The sequence below is a fragment of the Scatophagus argus genome, chromosome 23 (genome assembly GCF_020382885.2).
Source record: "Scatophagus argus isolate fScaArg1 chromosome 23, fScaArg1.pri, whole genome shotgun sequence".
Classification (NCBI taxonomy): Eukaryota; Metazoa; Chordata; class Actinopteri; family Scatophagidae; genus Scatophagus; species Scatophagus argus.
In genome coordinates, this window is record NC_058515.1 from 8,547,944 (window position 1) to 8,573,472 (window position 25,529).

General features: G+C 40.4%; 1 protein-coding gene across 6 annotated transcripts in view; it reads left to right on the forward strand.

Moving 5' to 3' along the window:
* Positions 1–25,529, forward strand: part of LOC124054208 (phospholipid-transporting ATPase ABCA1-like) — a 131,361-nt gene that overhangs the window by 60,037 nt on the left and 45,795 nt on the right. For 3 of the 6 annotated variants that reach the window (XM_046379897.1, XM_046379898.1, XM_046379902.1), the window contains 12 exons: positions 1,033–1,235; positions 2,871–2,919; positions 3,454–3,480; positions 3,557–3,664; positions 3,854–3,886; positions 4,488–4,627; positions 7,871–7,998; positions 11,289–11,387; positions 12,336–12,525; positions 20,281–20,375; positions 20,910–21,018; positions 24,316–24,390. In XM_046379897.1, coding sequence (XP_046235853.1) covers positions 1,033–1,235; positions 2,871–2,919; positions 3,454–3,480; positions 3,557–3,664; positions 3,854–3,886; positions 4,488–4,627; positions 7,871–7,998; positions 11,289–11,387; positions 12,336–12,525; positions 20,281–20,375; positions 20,910–21,018; positions 24,316–24,390 — 1,256 coding nt within the window. The remainder of the gene's footprint in view (positions 1–1,032; positions 1,236–2,870; positions 2,920–3,453; positions 3,481–3,556; positions 3,665–3,853; positions 3,887–4,487; positions 4,628–7,870; positions 7,999–11,288; positions 11,388–12,335; positions 12,526–20,280; positions 20,376–20,909; positions 21,019–24,315; positions 24,391–25,529) is intronic. The other 3 variants (XM_046379899.1, XM_046379901.1, XM_046379900.1) reach the window with 3 other exon arrangements.

Below are 25,529 nucleotides of genomic sequence, written 5' to 3' on the forward strand. Positions count from 1 at the left end.
TCTATATTTACTGTGGTGATATAAGTTATTTCTTTAATCCTCATGCAAATTATCAACCAATTACTGGCTGATCTCACAGTAGAGTGTGTTTCCCAAATGATCAAATCTTGCTTCCTCTGACCTTCCTTTAGTTTTTCCTGAATCTAGTTGTATAGAAAAAAAAGAGAGATGACGGAAACTGAACACATAATGCCCGACTAAAACATATGATAATGCCGACTTGATTTGTTTTGATCATTTTTAGCCTTGATCGCAGAAGCGAAGGTGCTCATGCAAAACACGATCAGAAGAAAACTCTCAGGTAGACTCCGGGTTTTTATGTGTTGGAAATCAATCAAATCTGCTCCCACCTCCAAAATGATTACACACACGATAGTTAAATATAAGATAGAAAACGCCATAAAAGTAATCATATTTCCACAACTGACAGCACATTTCTCTTTATTACCTCATAGGCAGAGGCACACACACATTTTCACAAATAATTCACTCTGATGTGTGAAGCAGATCCATTTACTTCTTCATAAAGTACCGAGCCGTTGGTTGTTAAGCTGCAGTAATTATGTATGAGAGGTTCTGGATCAATAATGGATGCGATGCGTTCTGCAACACTGTCCTGATTGATTCTCACTAAGACCCAGCTTCAGAATGGATGAGACAGGAGAATTATGTCCACTGATCTGTTTCAGTGTGTTTAAAGGTCACAGCATCAGGTATGTTGAGATCTTCATACGTTACACAGTGGTGGTTTTTCAGTGTTGTTTGTTTTTTTTTTTTTACCTTTTGAGACTTTTCAGTTTAACTTTCTTTTTTATTAAATAGACGATTAGATGTAGCAAAGCTTTGGTTCCTTTTGAATTTTCTGTACGTTCTGTAACTCTAACAAGCAGCTTCATCAAGAAGTATGGAGACAAAAAAAGGAGGGATAGACGTATGTGTTTTCCACAAGTATCTGTTGTTTGTGTTGTCAGTTTTACCATCCTTTGGAGTTCATTTCATGAGTAATTTTGCGGCTGGCTGTCTGTCCTACAGATTTGACAGCTGTAGGTCAGCTTGTGCGGCGCCACGTCCCTGAGGCGGTCTTCTTGGAGAGCATCGGTCAGGAGATCACCTACATACTGCCTTATAGTGGAGCCAGAGATGGGACCTTTGCTCCGCTCTTCCAAGAGCTCGACCTGGCCATGTCTGACCTCGGCCTGACCAGCTACGGCATATCTGACACCGCGCTGGAGGAGGTACACAAAGCGTGGGATTGACAAACTAGCTAGAGATACCAGCATGCTCATATATAGAGAAACTGCCTATATACACGTACAAGTGAACATACAGAAAATGTTGCCCTTGTGTTTCTTATTTTTCTGTCAGGGGTCATTCTGTGTCAAATCGGATTGCGCTTTTTGATTACATTTTGGACTGTTTTTCCACAAGCTTGACACTATAAACAAATCTGGGGAATACTTTTGCAGAGTTTTGAGAACAGCATAGTTTTGTGCCCGCGGGAATTCATTTTTGCACTCGCTATGAGCAAACAAACTGTTAGTGTGTAATGAATTTTGGAAGAACAGCAAATTGAGACAAAAATGTCAGGTCATGTTCGATACTTCTGCAGCCAGGCTAACCTTGTAGCAATTAAAGTACATAAAAAAAGAAATCCAGTCTTTACTAGATGTTGCACAGTATTTAAATCAGCTGCTTGTATTATGTTTATGCTGTAGATTCTTTGGCTTGAGAAACTTCTTAAGGCAGATGAATCGTTTTAAACCCTAAAAATGCATTTTTACAAAAAGTTGTTTCTTAGATCGTGAAAAGGTGATGCTGACAACACACAGGGCAGCGACATTTTACAAACAGGAAAGGAAGGCAAACTTGCACGCAGTGCTTATTTGTGCTTTAAACAGTGTAAAAAACAGCAATAGCATTCTGACATAATCTTGAAAAATGCATTGATCATTCTTCTTTCAACTCTCATTTTTAACTGAAATATAAAATTGATATCCTCACTCATTATGTTCTCCATGAGCAGTCTCCTATTATCTTTTTATTTTCTCCATGAAGTCATGGTACTTGTCACTGTTAACATTACACAGACAGTATGCAGTCTTATTTTCCTAAATAACTCACACACTGTTTGGCATCCAGACTGGTCTTGGATCATAAAGTTGAGTGACTGTTGGTTAACGCTCTTTGTGTAACTCAGACATGAATCAGACACTCAAGGCCTGCAGGCAATGTAAATAATTCCTTTTGAATTTCTAAAATTTAGACACAGGAAGGTTATATCATCTGTCCATGTTTGCTTTTGAAGTCCATCTACACTTCAGTTGAAATACAGTGTAATTTTCTATATATGTCGCATAAACTAGGGCTGATCGACGTTTCTTCTGTAAGTTAGTCATAAAATAAGATTTACCCTGGTATTTGTTATGAATAGCTTTTTGAGTACTTTTATTTCTGAGAGTTTTTACGACGTCAGTTGTTCGACTTTATGTGTTTTTGATTCATATGATTCACCACATAAAGTCAAACTTAGTACAAATAATACGTTTTTCAGGCTTTTCCCAGAAGTGTGCCCAGACTTTTTAGAGGGCATATGTTGAAATTCGTGCAGCTGAATGAAATAAGTGAAAGTCACTTGTAAATTTTTAACAAATTTGGAGATTTATTTCTTTGACATATGGCCTTTATTGGTGGAGGGAGTCAAGCAGGGCACTTCTGTAAGAGAGGCCAATTGGTAGGTGATCAAGTTAAGGTTAGGCTCCCTGAGGAATAAACAACCCTGATCTGACTCCGAACAGAAACCTGGCAGGGATCATCCTCTGCATTAATGTGCACACATGTTGTAGCTTATACATTATTTGTTTATTTTACAGATATTTCTTAAAGTTGCAGAAGATACTGGAGTGGATGCGGAAATACCAAGTAAGGTGACAATATGTATGCAGGCTAATACATGTTCTTTGTTTTTATTGTGTTTTCTTCATGTGAGGCACTTTGTTATTCTGTTTTATAAAATGCCATCTAAATAAGAAAAAAAAGATATGTACAGCATCTCTTGGAAACATTGTGTAACTGGCACCCATAATGCATTGCAGAAAAAAAGGTTATGTTTAGCTTCTTCAGAGCCATGGTCTCGCAGCGACACTGAGTACCTGTGCATTGTCTTCAACATTGAGTCATGATGTTGCATAATCGTATGAGATTATGTTGAACCACTTGTCAGTATGACAATCATCACGTAACATCCGTTTCATTGCATCCACGCTCCAGGTGCATCGGTGGATGAAATGTCCACTCCCTTATTCACAGTCTTTGTGTGTGTGTGTGTGTGTGTGTGTGTGTGTGTGTGTGTGTGTGTGTGTGTGTGTGTGTGTGTGTCTATCACCAAACAACTCCACTTTTCACTTTAATCTCAAAATCTGATTTCCTAAAACACCTGGGTTTGTGCTTTTGCAGGGAATATTATGGCGTCGTGCAGGGCAGGTAGCTATTCTTATTGTTATTTATAACCCTAAATTGGGTCAGGCCAAAACAACATATTTTATTTGTATTCCCACAGCAGCAGAGGAGCTGTTGGTGAGAGACTGCAAAAGAAACTCCCGCGCATCCAAGCGGAACAGCATCGCCAGCGTCCACATTAAAACTGAACAAATCTCTGGGATGAATGGCAAGTCTCTCCAGATTTATCATACTTTTTTCTTTCAATCAAAAAAAAAAAAACACCAAAAAGCCAATTAAGCGTTTGTGAGTTTATTTAACAATCCAGAAGGTCAACTGGTTGGTAATATTTGTAGGTGTTCTGTCAAATACAAACTTATTCCTGTCTGAGTTTTGTTTCTTCCTGTTTCTCATGCAGAACTGAAGGAAAAGTTCAGAAATAAAGTAGAAGGCAAGTATTGCATTTCCTCCTTGCCACAGACAATCTTTGCTTTATGGTAGCAGCAAGTGTCAGTTTTGTCACACACCTTTTGTTCTTCAGTTATTAACTTCCTTTACTTTGACTTCAATTTGACTGTTTCACCTCAGTGGCCATTTTGAAAAGAGGACATAAACAAGCACTCTGTCTTCAGAATAAGTCATTTTCAAACAGAATTTCTTCCCAAATGGTGCAAAATTATCTAAACTCTCTCTCCACCTTTCCAATTTTGCCATTATGAAAGAAATTCACTTTCATACAATGTGTTTTAATCATGAAAATGGCTTTCAATCTGAATGTGCTTTATTATATTAGCGAGGTATAAAACCAAACTGTCTACAAAGCCCTTGTTTATCACATTTTCCTTTCTGGGTCACTCCCAAATACCATTTCCAAATTCATAATTTATTAAAATAAAGTAGGTGCTGCAGTGAGGAATGAGCAAGTGGAGCTGGCAGGTTTAACACTTAAGTTATATTTGATCAGCCCATTAGCTGTGGTGGAAAGCGTGCTCAGCAGATCTTTTACATATGCATAGATGATAAATAACATGATGGGTTAATGTCCACTCCAGACTTAAAAAAGAATGCCAGTGTCAGTGGGAAGGGATCCAGGGTCATCACCGGATGGGAGCTGATCAGGAGGCAGTTCCTGGCGCTCTTTATCAAGCGCTTCCACTACGCCCGAAGGAGCCGCAAGGGACTCATTGCCCAGGTAATGGCCTCAGTCTGTCATATTGATGAATTGAAGGGTTATACTGGGAGGGGTTGCATGGGAGGATCAAGGTAGGATTGTATGAAATACAAGTTGGCTTTCAAAATCACTTAATGACATATGTGATAGAGAAAGCTAATTTGAAATCTGGAGGGAAAAGTCAGGTCATCCATCTTGATGGAGTCAATAATTGTGGAATTTAAGTTGTGGGAAAAGAAATTGACAGAGAAGGCAGTAAGAGTTTGAAAAATTTGAAGAGCAGTAACATGTCAGCAACCTGCACTCACAATAATCACCTTTACCTCCTAAAAGAAGCCATGTGTTACACCAACAAATACCCAAGAGACTGCTGACGCTATGGCATGAACAGAGCGTTTAATGCTGTTTGACTCATAGTCATTGCTAGTGTGGTCAGGAGACTGTGTGAAGTGGCCTTCAGTGATAGGTGTTTTGCTTTGCTTTGGTTGGACTGCCATCAGTTTCACCTGATCGCCGTGATTGGCACCAGAAAGGCAAAGTGACACCCGTGATTTGTTTTTCCTTCATTTTACTGTGTGCTAATCATGTGTTTTCATTAGCTGTGTATTGAATGTGATCTCATAACAATTACGGAGATGACAGACCGCTATTAGCCTGTTAAGTGTACGTCTATATTATTTTGCTCCTTATAAACATAATTTGAGAAGTCAAAACCAATAAAGAGATGTAATTTAAACGAGTCAAAACCAATTTCGGTAAGTAGCAATTTCCGACATACTTTTCTTTTTCTTTTTTTTCACAAGTTCTAAAAAGTGTCTTGTGACTTAAATTGTGTTGGCACATGCCCACCACCAGCCATCTACATTCATATTGCGAATGTCAGTATCAAGTAATGCCATCAGTTATGACAGCTGCCACGATGTTGAAATAAACATAAGTGAAAAGGAGTGAAGTGAATCTCAGATGTGGTCCTGTGTGTGTGTGTGTGTGTGTGTGTATGAGGGACAGGAAGAAAGAGTGAGAGGCAGAACAATGTTTCACCTTTGCGAGGTGTACAGGCTCCTCTTGTAATTTGCTGCAGTACCAATCCCCATTAGTCACTGTCAGTCTCGGACGTCCCTCTTTAGTGCGGATGCAGACCGGGATAGGGCGGATAAGTGTGTGAGTGTGTACGTACAAGGATGCACATTGTCTGCAAGGGCGCACTTCCTACCTTTCCTCTTTATTCATTTGGCTAAAGGTTTTCTCTTTCCCATCATGTCAACAGCTCCCATTGTCAGCAGATATGATTGTGTGGTGAGGTAATCTTCCCCAATACAAGGCGGTTAGGGGAATATAAAGGAGATTATGGCATGTAACACAAAAGGAGTGATTTATGGGAATGTAAGTTGGGGACAGGCAAGTCTTGGCACTGTCAGAATCAGGGAGAAGGAGTTATTGGGTATGTCGCAGTGGATGAGGCTAAGGCTCCTGGTGTTTGGAGCTTAAATTGAATTGACTGCAACGCCTCTCTCAAGCTGCAGCAAACTTGCGGTTAAGCAGCAGATGATGTACATTGTGTTTTTCAATGTAATTACTGCTGCATTATTTTCTGTTGTGGATATGATCTTTCTGTTGGAAACAGCAATACTTTGACAAACTATCTGGATTCAGTGAAAAGAAAACACCACAACACGGCGGTAAACATATGGAAGGTGATGCTGTTGTCCACGTTGACGCATGGTGCAGCAGTGAATCTGTTTTTCACACATGAAATTAGATAGATCTAAACATGTTGAGGAAACAGGCTCATTCCAATCAGCCATTTGACTTTGCGAGAAGTAAAACGCATCTTAATTGTGTTTTGGTGTTTATACCCCGTTGGCGTATAATCTCCCCTTCTTTAAATCCCCACCAAACTTGAGAAAGCGATAAACTCATGCATTGTTCATGGGAGTGCTTTGGCTTTGTGAGCGTAATGACTTCTCCCTGTTTTTTCGCAGATCTCCCTCAGTGGAAGAACTACCAGCTGTCACCTGCAATTACTGTTGAGAGAGAGAGGGAGAAAGCAACAGAAAAGAATAGTTCTTTCCCTTTTCTGTGGTCTGCCATTTCGCTTTTCAGTGGCTCTTGCTGCTCTTTATCTTTCTCTTAAGCACATTTCCATGGCCGCAGCTCCATGCAGTAAATTTTTTTTTTTTCAATTGGAGCATCTTGAATTGGCCTGGCAAATTGCACGCCCTGCAATTAATCAAATGTACGCAACCCCCCCCCCCCCTTGCAGCTGAGTGCGCCCCAGCCTACAAGTGATTAAACATTAAAGATATCTTCCGTTTTTCCCCACTGACCTTTTTGTCAGCTCTAACAATGAAATGAAAAGAGAATTACATGACAGAGTAAAGACGAGTGGATGGACGTGAGGGGAACGGGGGGAAGGGGGGCGGGGGGGGGGGGTGAGGAGGATAGAGAAAAACGAAAACATACCACAAAAGACGAGAGAATAGCAAGAAAGTAATTGTGTCTGAGTGGCCAGATGATGGTTCCAGCGTTTGGAAGTGTTTAATCAAACTCATAAAGCGTGAAGAAGAGCCCAAACAAGTTGGCAGGGAACATATTAATGCGGCCATTATTGCAATGGCCCCCGCATCATTGTTGATTGCATCAGTCATTTTGCAGCCCGTAATGATGGCGAGGGGGCTCGGGGGCTCAGGGGAGGCCGATGATGAAATTGATCCTGCATTGAATCTTGTGCTGTCATGCTAACACACAGCCATGCACGCATCCTGTGCACTGCTACAATGCATCTCTTTGGCTTTGTTTAAAGGAACCCAGCTATGATTTTATCACTCATAATTGTGTCATTGTATGCTGAAACATTGCGTTGGTCATAAAATAAATGCAACCCGTTCCTACAGTTAAAATGACGTCCTCCACGACTGTGCATGTAAACAAAGCTCTGAGGCTGAGAGGTTTTAATTCTGGATGAGTGGTCGTTGCTTTCCCAGTGGCAGACAACCTGGAAGAAAATTTGTCCAATTTTGTTTCCATTCTGTTTCTTTTTTTTTTTTTCCTTTTAATTTTGTTGGAGGCATACAGCAATGAAATCAGTTTGTTTAAGAGTTATTCCTCTGAAAAATCCCTGCATTTTCATTAAAATTCCCTCCCCTTGTATCGCATTCTGTAATATTTTACGTCGGACTGAGCAGGATAAATGTCTCTAGGAGAGTGTTGACAGGGAGACTTTAATGAGGTCATTTGACTTCAGATTTGTCTTCGTCCTCCTAGGTGGTCTTGCCTGCTGTTTTTGTGTGCCTGTCTCTGATCTTCTCGCTCATCGTCCCGCCATTCACTGAGTTTCCGAGTCTGGAGCTGCAACCCTGGATGTACGGTCTGCCTCAAACCACCTTTTTCAGGTAACCTCATTATGCACTGCAGCACAGCGTGATTTGTCAGGTGTGTTTTTATTAGTTATTATGGCATTTTTAGCCAATTCAGCACAGATTTTTATTTAGACTTACTGTCTGTGGTATTTCTCTACTGGCTTCTACCCATTGTATGGAACAGTTGCACATCACTCTTTGTTACTTTTAGCCAGTGGCAAGATTTTCCAGGTTTAATGTGAGCAGAAGCAAAGTGTTTTCAATTTATTTGGTGATAAACTGAGTAGCAACAATAGCAAACATGGCTGAGTAGATGAACAAAAGCCTGTGAGAAACGTCAAACTTCAAAGACGGAAAATCCAAGGAATGTGATGTCACAAACTTGCTCATGCTGTTTGATTGCCAAGAGGTTTTTGCATTGCTGAGGTCATCGATCTGAATGGTGTCCCCTCCTTGGCGGCAGCTTGCTATTCTGTCACTGCGAATGATTCTCAGTGACAGAAGCTGTCCTTGGTGGACGTCAGCGCCCACTGAGAACGAACTTGACTTACTGCAGAGGATGTGGACACATAACATGAAAAGAACACCCAGATGTGCACCACAGTATATGGCTTTTTCAGAAGAATCCCTTTGAGGCTTATCAAGGGATTTCTCCATACTCATTTAATATGATTTCATAGGTAAAGTCTCTCCAAATTTGTGCAACATGTTCTGTCTTTATCTGTAACAACAAAAGCACCGCAAAAATTGAATCGCTGGTCACAGTATCTGCCCAAAGCATCGAGCTAATCTTGACACTGCATTCATAATCTGTTCTGTTCACTACTTGTGGAATTACCTTTGCTAGTGATCCATTCATACAATAAACCATGACTTTTTTTCTCCTTGCTAAAATCTTGAGGTGATTCACTACATTTGAAAGTTTGGATTTGGATTGAGAAAGCTTTTCTACCCTCTCTGGTCTTGACGAATAACTTATTACTCAAACACTCCAAAACTACAATGTTGTGACTATTTTCCTCCAGACTCTGCTTTCATGCCAATGATGCAACAGAAACATTTAAATGCGCTTCTTTGTCTAATTCAGTGCGTGCCTCTCTGTCAGTGCTAACACGTTCAAAACTCTGTCTCTCTCCACGGTTCTGAAACATTCAGACCCAGTTTATTAGCTGTCACCACTTCTGTCACTGTTACTTCCTCTGTGACCACCACACAGTGTACATGGAGTCATCATTAGCACTTAGCAACAGCCATACAACACCAAATACCAACTGCTAACAACTCTCGCCACCTGCCAGGAGAGCTAAAAAAGTATTTGGTACCAACTTTAAAGGCGCACAGCTATCTGTTCAAGATCATTTAATTGTAGTGAAACAATCTTGTCAGGTGTTCGGCTGACACAACTTTTAGATGTTCCTGTGGGTCCTGACATTAAACAGTCAATGTTACCTTTTACATTCTCTTCTTTGTGTCAACACAACACAGTAGTATGACAAGTGGGTATAAAATCCTGGCTCAACAGCACTGGATTCCATGGCATTTTTAATGGACTTTGTCACATACTCTCTGCCTAACGTGGCAAAACTGCACATTCAGTTTTCTCAAGATTTCCTGGGAAATGTTCTTGTGTGACTGGAGTGTTCTTAATTTCTCTGACATTCCCTCTGGCCAATTATTAAATACTGTATTTCTCTCAAGTGACTTCAAACATCCTGCTCGATGGTGACTGTGTGATTAAAAGTAGTGTGCCTTTTCATCTTAAAAGTTCATTCAGAGGAGTGTTGCAGTTTTACATACATCATAAATGCCAATGATCCATTTCAGCTTAGAGTGATTGAAGATAATGATTTATACAATTTAGAAGTTCATGTTTATATAATGCAGAAAATTGTCTCAGTTTGATGTTTCGTTTTTGACGAGATGAACTGTTCATTTGTTCCGCTGTTTCTGTGTGTGTGCACAAGTCTTCATTTTGGAACTGTGCGATAGTTTTTATTGCCTTCAATCACGCGCTAACCCAGCCGTTGTTAATTGCAAAACAGATGGCTGCACATAATCCTTTTTTACAATCGGACCACTTCAATTGCGCTTGCTGGTGGTCAAGGAAATGACCGTGTGACCTTCATGGAGACGCCTCTAAATGAGACAATGAACATTGTATTAATCCAAATGGTTGGCTGGGCTGTGGCCACAGCTGGCAGAAAGCCATTGCGATGGTCTTTATGAAACACTGTGTTTTAACTCCCCCGGTACCCTTAAGATAAAGGGCAGAGTGTGTGTGGTTAGTAATGAGAAAGAAATTGGAATGGGAAGATTGTTTAACTGAGACACAGGGCTTAGATATGTACAGGACATTCAGATAATAATGAAAGGCTGTGAAGAGCCTATACTGTACACAGAATCTTGAACAGGCTCATAAAAGTATGTGCTTACACAGGAATACACTTCAGAACAGAGCTGGACTCAAGCTAGAGGGAAAAGGTACACTTCAGTCAGTGCTGTTCTTGGAAATCTTGTTTTGAAAAAGAGATGGCAAACTCTGACTTCTCCCACACTCTTGGTTAAGATAACCAGGTGGTTTGCTTGAAATGCATCATGTCCGATCACCTCACATACATGTATCATTTCCTCTCAGGCCCTCTTGGATGTCAAGATACGTTTAAGATTAATGATCATCTAGACTCCTGTGCTTTGCCAGTGTGGAAGACAGATTAAACGACTTGCAAAATCTTAATCACTTGTGGCGGGAGAACGATTGTAAGACATGTAAAACCCTAACCAGTTGTGATGGAGGATGGATTGGAAGACTTGAGAAATCCTAACCAGTTGTGACATTTCATTGTATTCCAAGCATAATGACAGATTTCAGAGATTATAATCAATACCTTTGCTGTTCAATGCCACACCATTCAAGCCAGTAATAGGGGTTAGAAGTCAAAAGACTCTTAGAGCAACTGTACAGAAACATTTATCAAGCATTTTCAATATAATGGAGGCCGCACAGGTCATTCTGTGAATCGATTCAGCTGTTTAAGATAGACTCCATCATGGTGCTCTGTCATCCAGTGGAATGACAATAGATTTTAGTCGATCACTGGTCATGACCACCCACCATCTTGAATATTTAGAGGGATAATGCCAATGTAATTCAGCTCACTTCGTCCTCCGGTGTTGAATTCAAGCTCTCCTTGAAGCAATCAATGCCACAGCAATTTTGATAAGCCACACTGAGTTTCACATTTAACCTCATGTTTCTTGAACCTTACTTTACATGTAAGTGTTTGAATGTTTGTTTGTTTGTGTTATATTCCCAATATTTACAGCAATGATGGGCCAGATAATGCAGAAGTGTCTCGGGTGGTGGAAACCTTGGTGAACTCACCTGGCTTTGGGACTCGCTGCATGATTGGAAACCCTATCCCGTAAGTGTTTTTGAGTTCATAGGAAGCCAAAAGAATGGTGTTGGCGTATGCACGTGGATTCATAAGTTTCAAGCTGTTTATGTTTGGCTAGTAGCCTCACACCTGTCTGTGTGCACATGCAAATGTCATGCATGTCTGAGCATGTGTCTGTCCCCCGTTGAAGAAATCCTGCTGCAGAAACAAAAACAAGCTGTAAAAAAGCCAAGTAAACCAGAGCATTGGAAAGGAGTGCTTGGCATGTTAATGTTTGAAAACAAGCAACCATCCTGATCAAAGATGTTGCATAATGAATACCTCCTTAAACTGAAAAATGAATTATTACTGGGCTTGGAGTCCATGTCATTTTCTAGTATCTGTGCATTACAAATGCCATGAGCGAACATATTTATGTTTCTATTTATAATGTTTATCTAACTTATCTATAGTACTATTGATCTGTCTAGATCATTTTCGTGTGAGTTGCAGAGGCAGAACTGTTTTTGGAACTATTTTCTCATGAGTGAGAAGCCATTTAACTCAGCTAGCTAAGATTGCAGCTTCACTGAGGAGAAGCCCATTAATATATCTTGAGTAACTGGGTCATGATTTCTGGAAGTAAGAGACACTGCTGATCATTGGTCCAATTTTTTTTTTTTTTTTGGGTGCTTTGAGAAGTGCAACAAAGTCCCAGCTAGCTTGATTATATTCGAAAAAGAGCAGGCATCGCTCCAGCTGATATCTCCAAAATCTGCAACTCACACCAAAACAATCTGGATGGATAAATAGCATGACAGGAAAGATCAAAAATATATAATAACACTCCCTTTAAGTTCTTTAAAGCCAGACCACACAAAATCTTAATTAATTAGAGATGTTGTCTAATAGTATTTATTACTAGTCACACATGCATATGTTTTTCAGCAGGTGTGGTGATTAAACTCTCATATTTCCTAAATTGTTTTTTCCTAGGAAATTACCTTGTTCTCCTAGTGGCTCTGATTGGTTCACTCCACCCGTTGATCCATCTGTCCTTGACATCTTCCTCAACGGGAACTGGACCATGTCTAATCCCTCCCCTTCCTGTCAGTGCAGCACACCAAAACGGGCAATCATGTTACCTGACTGTCCACCTGCTGCAGGAGGGCTCCCTCCACCACAGGTTAGTCTTTTATACTTTTCTTTTTGTGGTAAGAGGAAAGTGTGGTTGTTGGGGCTACCATTATGTGACCTTAAGGTCATAGTTGGTTAAAGCCCCCCTGAACCAACTGGGGTGCTCCTGTAAAATACAGGTGCTTGCTATATGTGTGTCACAATACTGCAGAGAGAAAATGGAATAGTCTAAATGTTAAAAATAAAATAAATCAGGGGTGGAACAGTGCTATAAAAAAATGCTTGTCATGGAAGCTTTTGCCGTGTGAAAATCCCAGTCAGCATCATTTTGATTTGAAAATGTAAAGGTACTTACTAACAAGGAATTTGCGTTGCATTGCAAAATGTAAATCAGCCTTTTGTGCTGCCTCCCTTTTGTGAACTAGCGTGCATACATCAAAGTAGGTCCCAAAATTGATTCCACTGAAAATACACTGAATTAGCCATTGAGAATGTGTCTGCTTGTTCCCAATACCCGCTAAAAATTCTGTTAAAATAAACTCGCAGTGTGTCCTTTTACTCGTTCAGGTGTATGCCAACCATTAACCTTGTCGGACATTTTATTGCATGCACTGCCAGCATATACTTTACAAAGGACTTCACCTTTTCCGCTCGCATCACGAGTCCCGGGAGGCTTGCATGTCTCATCCTCCAGAAGTCAATACCAATTCTTTATAAGCCATTACTTTAAGAATATACATGGCCAAATGCAGCCCAGGCAAATGTTGCACGGTCTGACCTGAAGAGGCTTCATCCAGGATGGGATCAATGGGCAACTTAAAGGCTCTGCATGCCTGCCTACCAGTCATTACCTGCTGACTGAAGCAAACAGGACAAAGAGACAAAGTACTGGTAGATTTGGAGTTAGCTGTTTGCGCTGCTGTCTCTCAACGATAATGAGAAATCTAAGCTGGAGAGAGGATAGATGGAGACGCTGCCACCTCCACTCCAATGTCATTTTATTAGAGATGGCTTTGTCTGTTTACTCAGGCTCTGTGGCTTGTACTTTTTTAGAGGTTTGAATTTGAATGTCTCATTGCTAACCCCACCTAAATCTGCCAATATCTGCTTCCTATTGGAGTCTTGTGATGCTTGAGAATTTGCGGTAGTTTACCACATATGGAGGTACGAAAGGAGCGAGAGAGTTCTGGGTCCTGTCTGAGATTTGACTGCAAAATAGCACTGATTACACTTTCAGCTTCGTTAAAATCTTTTTTTTTTTCAGGTGCATTGGTGACCATGCACAGTCATAATGTAGGTTAATGATTTCAGATTTCTGTTAATGAGTTCATTTTGTAAAGGATAACAGATGTCTTTGTCACAGTAAAAATGCATTTCAGCAAATTATTTCAAAAACTCGAGACCCGAGGTGATAGTTCACCCAAACTGCATTGTGGGCGGATGGAAAGATGTAACTGAAAGGTGTAAGTGGGTTGCAGAAGTAGGAAAGTGTGTGTAGGTAGGTGTAAAAACGTTTTTTCTGACCTATTGACTGTTTTGAGAACATACATTCATGCTGTCTTGTAATGCTCTCATGTTATGAAGCTTGCAGTCAGATCAGCACTTAATTAAAGTTTATTCATGAAATTGAAAATCTATCTCTTTTTTACACACAAAGAACAGAATGCCTTATCAGTGCTTCTCGCCCTCACACTTAACCTAACCATAATTTTGTTAGACAGTATTTCTACTATTCAACATTATAATGACATGATCAAAACGCATTTTACTGGGAATATGATTTACAGCTTTTATTGCGCTGCAGTTGCATCGCTTGTATAGTTGCTATGCTATAGCAACTATGTAAGGGTCTTGAACTTGAGCTAATACAAAGCGGGGCAAAACATATGACCGACGGGGGTCTTTAAAAGTAATAAAAATGTATCTCTGTTTGAGAGATCATTTCGTGACTTCAGTTCAGCTTCATCATCCAAATTAAAATACAGCAGCAGGCCCAAAAGCCTTGTGGGTGAATGCAGTCTGAGAGCAGTGAGTTACTGAGAGCGAATGTGTATTTTTAGAGTTATAAAATGTACAAAATGCCATTATTTCTAATTAATGTGCCACTCATTTAGAAAAAAAAATAGAAATTGTGGAGGGGAACCAAATGAGATGGTTTTAAACTTCTGTTGCATTGAAGTTGAAATGCCTTCCAAGTCTTTAAAAATGTCAGTTCTTGCATATCTCTGATTTAAGTTTAAACTTTGTAAGTTCAGTGTGAAAAGTGGTTATGAAGTAGCAAAGTGTCTCTCAGCCTCGGTTCTAAAGGGAAGGGAAGAGAGAGTGTTAAGAGATGTTCTGGCCCAGTTAAGAAAATACTCACATGGGCACATACAGATATGTCGAAAATGATTTTGTCTCATAATTGCTGTGGCATTTCCCCTTTAAAAGTACTTTCGAGAAGTCATCTTGGAAGGGCAAATGAGGAAAAAAACTGCAAAGTCAATGAATTCCAACAGACACAACATGAAATGACACAGTTTGAAACTCCAGGGCTCCTCTGCAGCTCTTTTATCTCCCTTCCAATCCCCTATACCTCCCCTATACAATATCCCATGCTATGTAATGTGCCATTTCACACCCTCCACAGATCTGTGATGCCTCGTTGAACTTGTGTGAGTTTTTCCGTGCTCCCTTCTGTGACAAGGCCATCCGGGGCCACATTAATGGAGCAACTGTCCAGGTATCATGTTATAGGATGATTGTCGAGACAGTCAAACAAGAGAGGTGCCCTTTACGTAACCTTTTCCTTTCCTTGACGTTCACTTCCAGCTTATGACAGCACTGTCACAGACTGCCCCATTTGTTGTGGCGCTACTTGTATCTGTGTATCTTCAGGTCCCCAACTAGGTCAGCAAGGTCTTCCTTTTTCACGCTCTTTTTTTTTTTTTTTTTTGTTCGTCTCCACCTGCTACTTCCATTTAAAACTCACTCAGCAGCCCAAATCCTTTCCTGTTATTTTATGAATTGCTACTACTTTCCCACTTTATTGGTTTTCTACTTTATTGTGTCATGCTGTAAGTGGTGTGCACTTTTAGTACACTTAGCCTCAGTAAAAAAAAAAAGACCATTTATAAAGGGCAACTCTTGCCTACATCTTGTTACATTCACTTGCATCATTTCTCCTTTATTTACAATATCTTCTTTTATACCAATCCAGATCCTATAAAAGGATATCAAAATGGACTTACAGTTTTGTATGAAAACAACCTTGAGGACATTGAGTTATCATGTAACAAGATTATTGCCAGTCATCTCCCACTGGGGGTAAAGGAACTTTAAATTTAGGATAAGAAGCTGCCACAACAGGAGAACATTTATATGCAATGTGCAAGTTGTAGTCACGTTTCTCTGTCCATCAGCTTCCTTCTGCATAATGAAACATTTTATTTATTTGGCAGGTTTCAGTTTTTGTAATGCAGTAAACCTGGAAACTTTTATTTTTATTTTATCTCCTTCTATTCATCCGAATTTTAGGAAGATTTATTCCCCCCGTGATAGTGTGTGAGTTCGTATGGTTGAATCACACTGTAGCTCAGCTGTAAAATGGTTCAGCATGACCCTCTTATTTAAACATTAGTGAAAAGACCCTTCTTTCCCAGCATACTCTTCTGGTTTCTTCATGAATGACAATGAAAGGAAGTATGTAACTATGACCTATAAAGCTCTGGACCTCTCCAACACTCTTAACTGCAATCCACCAGTAGGTCGTAACCTATAATTTACAGTTTGAAATATAGTGCAGTGCATAGGGTCATGAAATAGAAACACGTGGACTTTTATATAGTGTGGCTGTCATGCTGAATATTCAGTGTGGAGCCCGACTAAGAGAATTGTTGCTTGTGGTGCTGTGATCAGATAGACATTGTGACATGCTGCAGAATGCACGTATGCATTTAGTATGTATGTCCATGTGCATGGGAACGTATGCATTTATCATCATTGCTTACCTGTACACTGTGGTCCATCACTGGGGGGCCATAAATTAATTCCAGTCGTCCGAGGCAGAGACCACCCACAGAAGCCGAGCACATTGTGAGGATGTATTCCCTTTGACCTAAAAGCTTCCTCCTGTTGAATAAATCATGACAAAGTGTACCAGCTTCACACAACTTTTTTTTTTTATCTTTTATCCTGCCCATACTCCGAATATGCCCTTGAGAAACTACAGAATAGACGAGAGAGAGAGTGAGAGAGAGAAAAAAAGGACTCTTCACCGCAGGAGGTGGTGTGAAATCATTGTTTCCATGGAAATGGCAGGCAACAGTAAGCCCATTATCAATTCAGAGATATTGACTCTCGCTCACTAGTGATATTTAACCTTCATAGATGAATAGGCCATCATGCGTGCAGAGGAATTGATAAAGCCACCACATTCACCGAATTACGATTGATGTCTTTATCATTTGGAGACTGGCCTAACTACAGCTTGCTTGCAAATTACTCTCTTTGGCCTCATCTATCAGGCTATTGAAGTTGGCCATTGGCTTACCATTTGTATGACAAAAAAAAAAAAAGAAGAGTTCTACAGGGTAATTCGATAACCATTATAGTTTACTTTTTTGGTTGGAGAGAAAAAGTCTGTCAGTAAGGGTATTTGTTGCACTTTTAGAAATGAATAATACGTGTTCTATTCATTTAAATTCAGAAAATAAAATCGGCAGGAACGACAGGTTCATGCCGGTCAGTGAAACCATCTGTAAACTCTACATCTCTGAGCAGGTTTTTTTTCTGCAACAGCAGCTTCTGACAAAGACTAAGATCAGCTCCTATCCCCCACCGGTCCATACTCAACCCGGTGAACACAACGGGCGGACGCATCCTTTCTCCGCTGGGCCCTGTTGATTTGCTCCTTTGACTCCCAACATTCGCAGATCCATTTTGGTGTAAAACGACCTGTCCGGAGCCGCCTTCTCAGCAGAAGGCAAGAGATGCTAAAAAACAAGAGCGGAAAGGTCATTCAATTGTGAGGTGAAGCAAATGGCAGATGAGGCAATGGTTTCCCTTTGTTGTTACTAAACAGAACAGAATGAGGTCCAGATGAAAATCTGTCATCGGCCGTGGATGTGTGCAACTCAGTCTCTCATGATTCGGCACACAATAACGAGAGCAGCTTGTAACTGCGTGTTTGTAACCCAATGACTGCTTTACACAGCACTCTAGCTATTACCTCATGGTATTGTTTGGCTCAGTTTAAAACGATTGTGGTGATGAGATCCTATTGGACATAATCGCACAACACAATGAAATGCGCTGAAATGAAGAGCAGCCCCTGATATTCACACAATGACACCCATGCACGCAATTGCACAATAGGCCACCTGTCACTTCGAACACGACATCATGAGTTAACCAATTTCAAAACAGCCTCACACGTACAGAAACATATTAAACACAATTAATCTGATCATCACTTGCAAAACTTCAGAGGACAGTTCACCACGTGCTTTAACATAACTTGTTTAATTATAGAAGATTCTGCTCTCCTGAGATTGCCCTTCCTTTGCACACACCAGATGAAATTTAAATTTTACCTTCGAGTTGCAGTGCGATACAAACAGTGCCGAGATTAATATGAACACAGCTCGCGCTCCTATCTCCCCAGTGCTCAAGTATGCAAGCTCATTCAACAGATTTGATTACTCCATAGTTTACATTTCCCTCACCCCTGTTTGCTTCCCCAGCTATCAAGCTACCACTGTGTGGTGGAGAGCTGATGTTATGTACAGAATGCCAAGCGAACTGATGCTGTTCCTAAGTAATGAACAAGAGATGCAGGCCCAGGTATTGTACAACCATGTGATGTTCTCATTTTGTTTTGTTTTTTTTTTGATGGGGGATATGGACCAAGTCCAAAATAATTAGACCCACACTGACTGTATGCCCAGGCATAAACTCACTGTACACACGGTGGAGTGTAAAAGCTCTTATTTTTGGTTTTGTTTGTTTCCGAGTTCCTGTGGCTTTTCAAAAGAGAAGCATGTTTGTTCAGAGATAAGCCAAGGTTGCTGTGCCGTTCGTCTTGCTTATCTCTGATTCATAAGCCAGATGGGTCTTCTTCCTCTGCTTTCTCCTTCTGTTTGTTCTTTGCTTTGTGATTCGAGGTCTCCTCTGCTTCTTCTCTCCTCTTCTCTGCTCTTTTAACTTATGTTTCTATCTTCTATCCATTCCTGCCATGTTTTTTTTTCTCCTCCTTGTTTTTTAGCGAATTCTTTAATCTTTTTAATGTGTCTTTATTTATTTATTTGTTTTATTTGTCCTCAATTCTACTTCCCTATATTGGTACCTCTATACTCTATGGAACAGCAGTACCATGTATTGTAAAATCCACACCCACGCTCTTGACCCAAAAATGAAAGGGATGCCAAAAAAAATGGTCATTCCTACTAACACCTGGACATCTCGTCTATGTGATAAAGAATTAAGAATTGGGTTTACATATCAACCTGTGACACATAGGAAGAGCCAAATAAACACACCATGTGTACCCAAAGTTTGCACATCAAGCTATTTGTGCAGCATTGTAGGTAACGTAACTAGGGGGTAAGTTGGTAAATTGCGGTGCAGTCAGGGGTCTCAATTGTGCTTTTTCAAGGATCACTCTGCTAATTAGCATAGTATTACTTCTAAATAAGCCGGGCTAAATCAGCTTGACATCGGAGTCCACGTGTTTGTACTGGGAAGTATCAGTCTACACATCATGGAGTGTATTCATGGTGTGTCGCACCCTCGCTTAATTGGATGTTTGAATGTACCCATTTATCCACAGAAGGGTATCTAATTAGGGTCCTTTGACATTAGACACAGCTTTCGCAGCTTTGGCGGGGGTCTAGATTTCAGCCAGGCTTCCCATAGCTAGGCTTAATTGACTATTATGATAAGGGTTGAGAGAATGTGTTCTGCAGTGCTGTGAACAGATATCACCTGCAGAATATTTCTGCTCTTAAGTTTTGTTGATTTTGTACCTTGTAGTGGGTTGGTTCTTATGGGTGGCTGAGCAGTTGTGTCTGCTGGAGTTTTTCTGTGGTTGGCCATTTTGGTTGTGATGTTCCATTCCATACAGGCACAGTTAAGTGCAGTATGCTAAGGTTTTATATGTTTTCACAAGTAAAAGACAAGGTGCTTCTTTTGCGTGAGAGTCATGTATCCCTTCAGATGAACCTGGCACATTTTTAGAATATCACAAAGTGTTTTGCTGCATGTTAACGAAACAATATTTTTGTATTAACATTGGACGATTTGATTGTGAGTAATGTGAAAGGCGTCACTCATTGTGACAAACTGGCAGAAGATTATCCCCAAACTTTCAACACTACAGAGCGTTTTGGCATCTTTTAGCTCATGGTGTTGGTTCAATGTTTTATTTTACTGTCATCACTTTGATTAACCTCATTTTCAGCAGCATGAGACAGCTGTTTTCAGTGGTAAAGCTCTGCTACAACTCACTTTTCCAGTATTAACAGCAACTTACTGGTAAACAAAATGTAGCATTGAGCAGCTTATAAATCCTGTATTTTTTCTCAGGGGTTGGTAGAAACAAAAACAGCTAAAAGAATAGTGGATTTTAAAATCTTCACCAGGTGGACATAAGATTGACCAGCAAAGTGTTTACTAATATATGCACCATTTCAACTTTATAAAGTGACATTTGGTTGTATTTACAGCTTGTTAAGGTGACCAAAACAAAAATAACAAATGGCCAAACCATTATTTATTTTACGAGTTCTAACAATCAAACTTTCTCTTCTTTTTAACTTTTTAACAGAGGATCCAAAACACAACAGACACACTGTTGGATTTAACTGGTCGGAACATGACAGACTTCTTGGTCAAGACGTATGAACGCTCGGGTAAAACAAGGTAATGTCAGTGTTTTTGAACAAGGGTATCAGAGTGCACTTATCTGGTAGCATTTTTGAGACTAGTGACTCTCCTTTTCTATTTTTTGACACAAAAAGAGCCAAATTACTACCTGGGCTGCTGTTGTGTTGTTGTAGCATCCATTATTAAAAGGTCATTTGAGCATAATATGAGTGAAAGGACCAAATCCTGCACACTGTGCTGCCATTTCCATTTCTACATGGTATGCAGTTGTCATGCTTTGACAAAACCTGCTGAGCTTCTTTGATGTGCTTCTCTTAATCTGTCATTTTACTTTGTGAAAACATGTCAGTGCCGGAAATGATTCATTGTAAGCATGAGGTTGATATGTTTGTTCGATTCTGTGAATTTTTGGTCATATTTTCAGAACATATTTTTCATGTCCATATTTACACTGTGATGTCTGCTTTTACTTTACATCTCATGTGGGTGTGTGTAGTCTTAACATTACTCTTATGGTCTTATCTCCACTTGAAGCTCTCTCTCATGCTTTTTCTTTTTTCACCATTCCAGGTACGGGGGGTTCTCCGTCGGGGAAGTCAACTCCCAAGTTCTTCTGACTGAGGCAGGCATCAACGCCACATTCGGGGAACTGGAAAACCTATTCAGTTCACTTTTTCAGGTATGGAAAAAAGATCTGGCAGAGTCAAACCTGCTTGTACCACATGATTATGTAGATAAGCCTGAGGCATCTACAAAGATCCTTAAAGTTTTGGACTGTGTTCATAAAACCGAGGACAAAAACCCCTCCCTCAAATCAGCGGAGTGACGATCCTTTAAATGTGGGCTCTGTCATCAGCAGCATGGCTTTAGGGATGGTATCATCAGTTGGTCAAGCAGTCTGCAGACCCTTTCACCACTTTGGTCCAGACTGAGATATCTCAACAAAATGAGGTTTTGCATATGAGGTCAAATGTTGCTGAAAATATCTCTTTGTCCCCATCATTTCTAAAAAATCACAAATGTCTTTTCAATACATTTGAGGGCCCACATTCTTCCAAGTACCCAGTGCATCATTTTTTGATGTGACAGTGTGCTTCATTTTTGTCCTTTTCAAATTTGATACTTGCTTTGATTAACCTCCAGGAAGCATAAAAATGGAGCTTTGAGTCTTTTGTGTTGTAACTCTCTGCCCAACACCAAATCTTTAGGCAAGTTTTGTGACTGAAGAAGTGGCTCTGAAATTGATTTTCTCCTGTCAAGGCTGCAGTTTGTCAGTCGTCTTTGGAATGAACTTCTCTTAATTGGAGCGTGGCGTTCTTTGTTCAGTTAGCTTTGTATCATGGGTACAGGTGATGTTGTCTGCTGTCGACCTTGGGACCCTGCTGAGTTCTTGAAGGATTGAGAAAGAAGAATGACAAAGAACAAGAGGAGGTTTAAATTCTTTAATTGTATTTTGTTGAGTGTCCATGGCAACAGGCTGTGATTGTCTGTGCGTTGCATTGAGTAAATCAATGAATCTTGGTTTTCACCGCACAACAGCACATGCAATCTAACACAATCCTGCAAACCTTTTCACTCATATTTGTTTAACTACTTCTACTATCGCAGTTCAGTTCACATATTCTGTTTCTCAGGCTGTGTTTCCTGAACTTGATACGAACTCGCTCCTTGTATTTCTGTCTCTCTTTCTCCTTCTCCTTCTCTTTCTCTGTCTCTCTCTTGCATGCACAAAGTCTCTCATTAACATTTTAGATTTTGGATGTTCAAACTACTTTGAGATCAGCACATTGCTTCGCCCTCAGGCATCTCCGGTCTCATCCCTGCCCAGGCTCCCTTCTCCGTCTCCCCGATCTCAACGCTAATGTGACTTTAATTTGTGCAGCAGCAATGATGTAACCCTAATGGCTGGGCATTAGCCATCCCAGCTCTGCATTCCTTGTTATTAAAGTCCTACACTGTCCTTGGGAAATGTCTGACTCTCTTCTGCTCGGCAGACATCGCGCGAGATGTTAACGGGAAATGGCATGTTTTTGCACTTTGAGTCACCTGTGCATACTGGGAAGCGAGCTTTGAAATGCCTGTTTAATTGCATTTTCTGTCTTCAGCAGGTAAAAATAGATTTTCATGTTGCAACAAGTGATGGGAACGATGAAAACAAAAAAGTACAGCTTAATTGCACCTAAAAATGCCTGTTTCCTGAAAATGTTTATTTTGCTGTCTCCAAAAACATTTTTTTGTTCTTTATATATATTTATTTTTCAGAGAAATAAGCAAGAGAATAAGTATTCGTAAACTATCTTTCTCTCTCTCTCTGTCACACACACACACACACACAGTCCGTTTGACCACTGAACTGTGCCTAGTATTTGGAATACTAGCCAAAAAAGTCACCACACACTTGAGTGGCTTTATTCCTGTGCCGTTAGCCGTGGCACCAGCAGGTCCGCTGGCAACACCAGCCTTGTCATTGTCCTTGAGCGGGGAGGAGTTTGTCAAGGATTAGACCCGGGCAGCTGCTGGCACACTTCTCATCTCGTTTCAGCCACTGCTAATCCTTAGGAAGGCCGCCTATTGGCGCTGCCCGCTGCTGCTTGGCATGATGCAAAGTCAAGAAAAAACAGAAAATGCTGTCAAGATTCCCTTGCTTTTGCTGGAGGAAGCATTATGGACAAGAGTAGGAGTCTTGTTCTCTCCCCGGTATATGAAAAGGTAATGACTTGGAACGGCGAATGTTATTCAGCTCAGATACTCCTGTCTGCGTAGATGGGGTCGTCCCACCCTCCACCCCCTTTTCACACTGTGCTATGTAAAGAGTTCATGCTGCTTAACTGAAACGATGTGTAAACATTTTGTTATCCTTAAAGAGCAGACTTGATCCATGGCAGGGCAAAAACATGTCCTGAATACTTTTCATACATTTTTCCTGACAACATCACAGTGTGGCATGGACTGAGTGAAGGATTCTGGGGTGGGAAAATTTGAAAAAGGTAGTGGTATGATCTCCTCAGTCCCCTCGTCCTCAGGTAACTGTCTTGGGGGCTAGCGATATCTTGTGTGTCCATTCCTTTCCGCTCTCTCTCTTTCAGAGCAGACAAGTACCTCCACCTGAGCACACTCTTGCATTCTTGGGATGTCTTTCTTGATTTTTCTCCTCTTATTTTTTCCACTCTCCACCTCTATCTCTAGTTGTCACCTGCACTTTTCCTCCACCGACCTCTACTTACTCCATGCCACCCAACACCCACTCCCTTTTTTTCCCCTCCCCACTTCTGCTATAGCCCTGTGAGGAAGGCAAGGTCCAACAGGAGGTCCATTTGCATTTATATCACACATGTAATGTGCTCAGTGCTCTTACGGCTGGGTTGAACAGCATGGTATCAACATGACACTTTGGAAATGGCGCACCTGTCATCTCAACCCCTCATCCCAAGGCTCATTTCACATGAAACATGAGTGGAATAGAGCAGATTTTTAATGCAACCTGTCCAGCACCCTCTCTCTGCCATTTCCTGCTCCTCATCTCAAGACAAAAGCCAGCAGACACACCAGAAAATACTGTTATTTTTATTTCTGTTCGCATATGAAGACTTAAAGACTTACAGCCCAGTCATACAAGTTAAATCTGATTGGAGCTTTGGGTAATGAGGCATTTTCTGTTACTTGTGAATCTTTGTTTCATGTCCTCTTCTCTCTCATGGTTTTAATTATTTCACACTATTTAATGAAACATAAACGTGACGTGGAGGAAAAAAAAAAATTGCAGTAGCCAAAATAACAGGGGCCACATTTTTCCCCAAGTCTTTGGGAAATAAGTGGCTCAGTACACCCAAATGCTCTCCGGAAGTCTTAATTGTTGTCTCCCTCTGCCTCATGTTTTGCATTTCAAAGAGCAGTAGTGGTTTTCCAAGTGTATCCAATTAAGTCTCCAACTCAGTTTTATTTTCTTTTTTTTTCTTGTTTTCCTCATCTTCATTAGGATAATGTGACTGATCAGATCTTCCCGAAGGCTGAGATGCTGCTGAAGAAGCTGGGAACGAGGGACAACATAAAGGTATTATATTAATTGCTTTGCTCTGCTGTTTGATTTGATCCAATGAGATGAAAGTTTAATGATCTCTGAGGGGACATTTTGCAGTTTGGAAGTTTTGGGGAGGAAAAGTGGTGATTAAAAGAAACAGGACCAAAAAAGGCACAGACAGTGAAGGCGCAAACCTAGAACTTGTACTCACCTTTTCCTTGTTTTTACTTCATTATAGTTTATGATGCCATACATTCTTAATTCTAACTCTTTTTGTAGCGTCAAACCTATGCTATTTATCTTGACCACATTCAGGAGGAGATGAGTTAATAATGATGCCTTGTTAGGAGTAGTTTTCTATCGAGCTAAAGTTAAGCTGTCAATAAGTCAGAAAACCCATCTATGAGTTTCCCTAATGATGCATACATGAGTGAGCCAATATGCTACTAATATACCAACCCTGTCTCCTACAATTACATATACATTTATATCGACCTAATTTGCAACAGCAAATGCATTTATAAAGAAAAGCAATCGCTGCTTGCATATTATGTTCAGTACTAAAGAAGCAAAAACAAGCAATAAATAAACTGAAACAAATACTACATTTATGTGCTGCACCAGACTCCCAAGGAGCTGGTTCGGTAAAAATGGTGAATGGACTGTACCACTCAAAGTGCTTTTGTGCCACACTTTCACACACTGGTGCCAGAGTTTAATATGCTACCTGCCTCCTCATCAGGAGCAGTAACCATTCAAACGAACACTCAGGAGGAATTTGGGGTTCTTGCACTTCGACGTGTAGATTGAACCGCTGATATTCCGATGGGTGGACAACCGCTCTACTTCCTGAGACACTGAAAGGCAGGCATACAAAGTGCACAGGGTCCAGTCTCTGGGCTGTTATTAGGTTAAGGCAACAAAATCAGTTTAGTTAAGGTTAATGAAGCATTATGTTTTGCTTAAATGTTCCACAGAACAAATAAGTTACATTGACAGTGAAAATTTAACTGACATGTTCTGTGACAACATTTTTACGACAACATTTCGTACGAACACTTCCTTGTCACGTCAAGAGAAAATGTAATTGATTGGCATTACATGTGTTTGCTGTCGCTAATTAGTTGTATATAAACATAATTTCTAAGAGACGGGGCTGAATTTGCATGTCG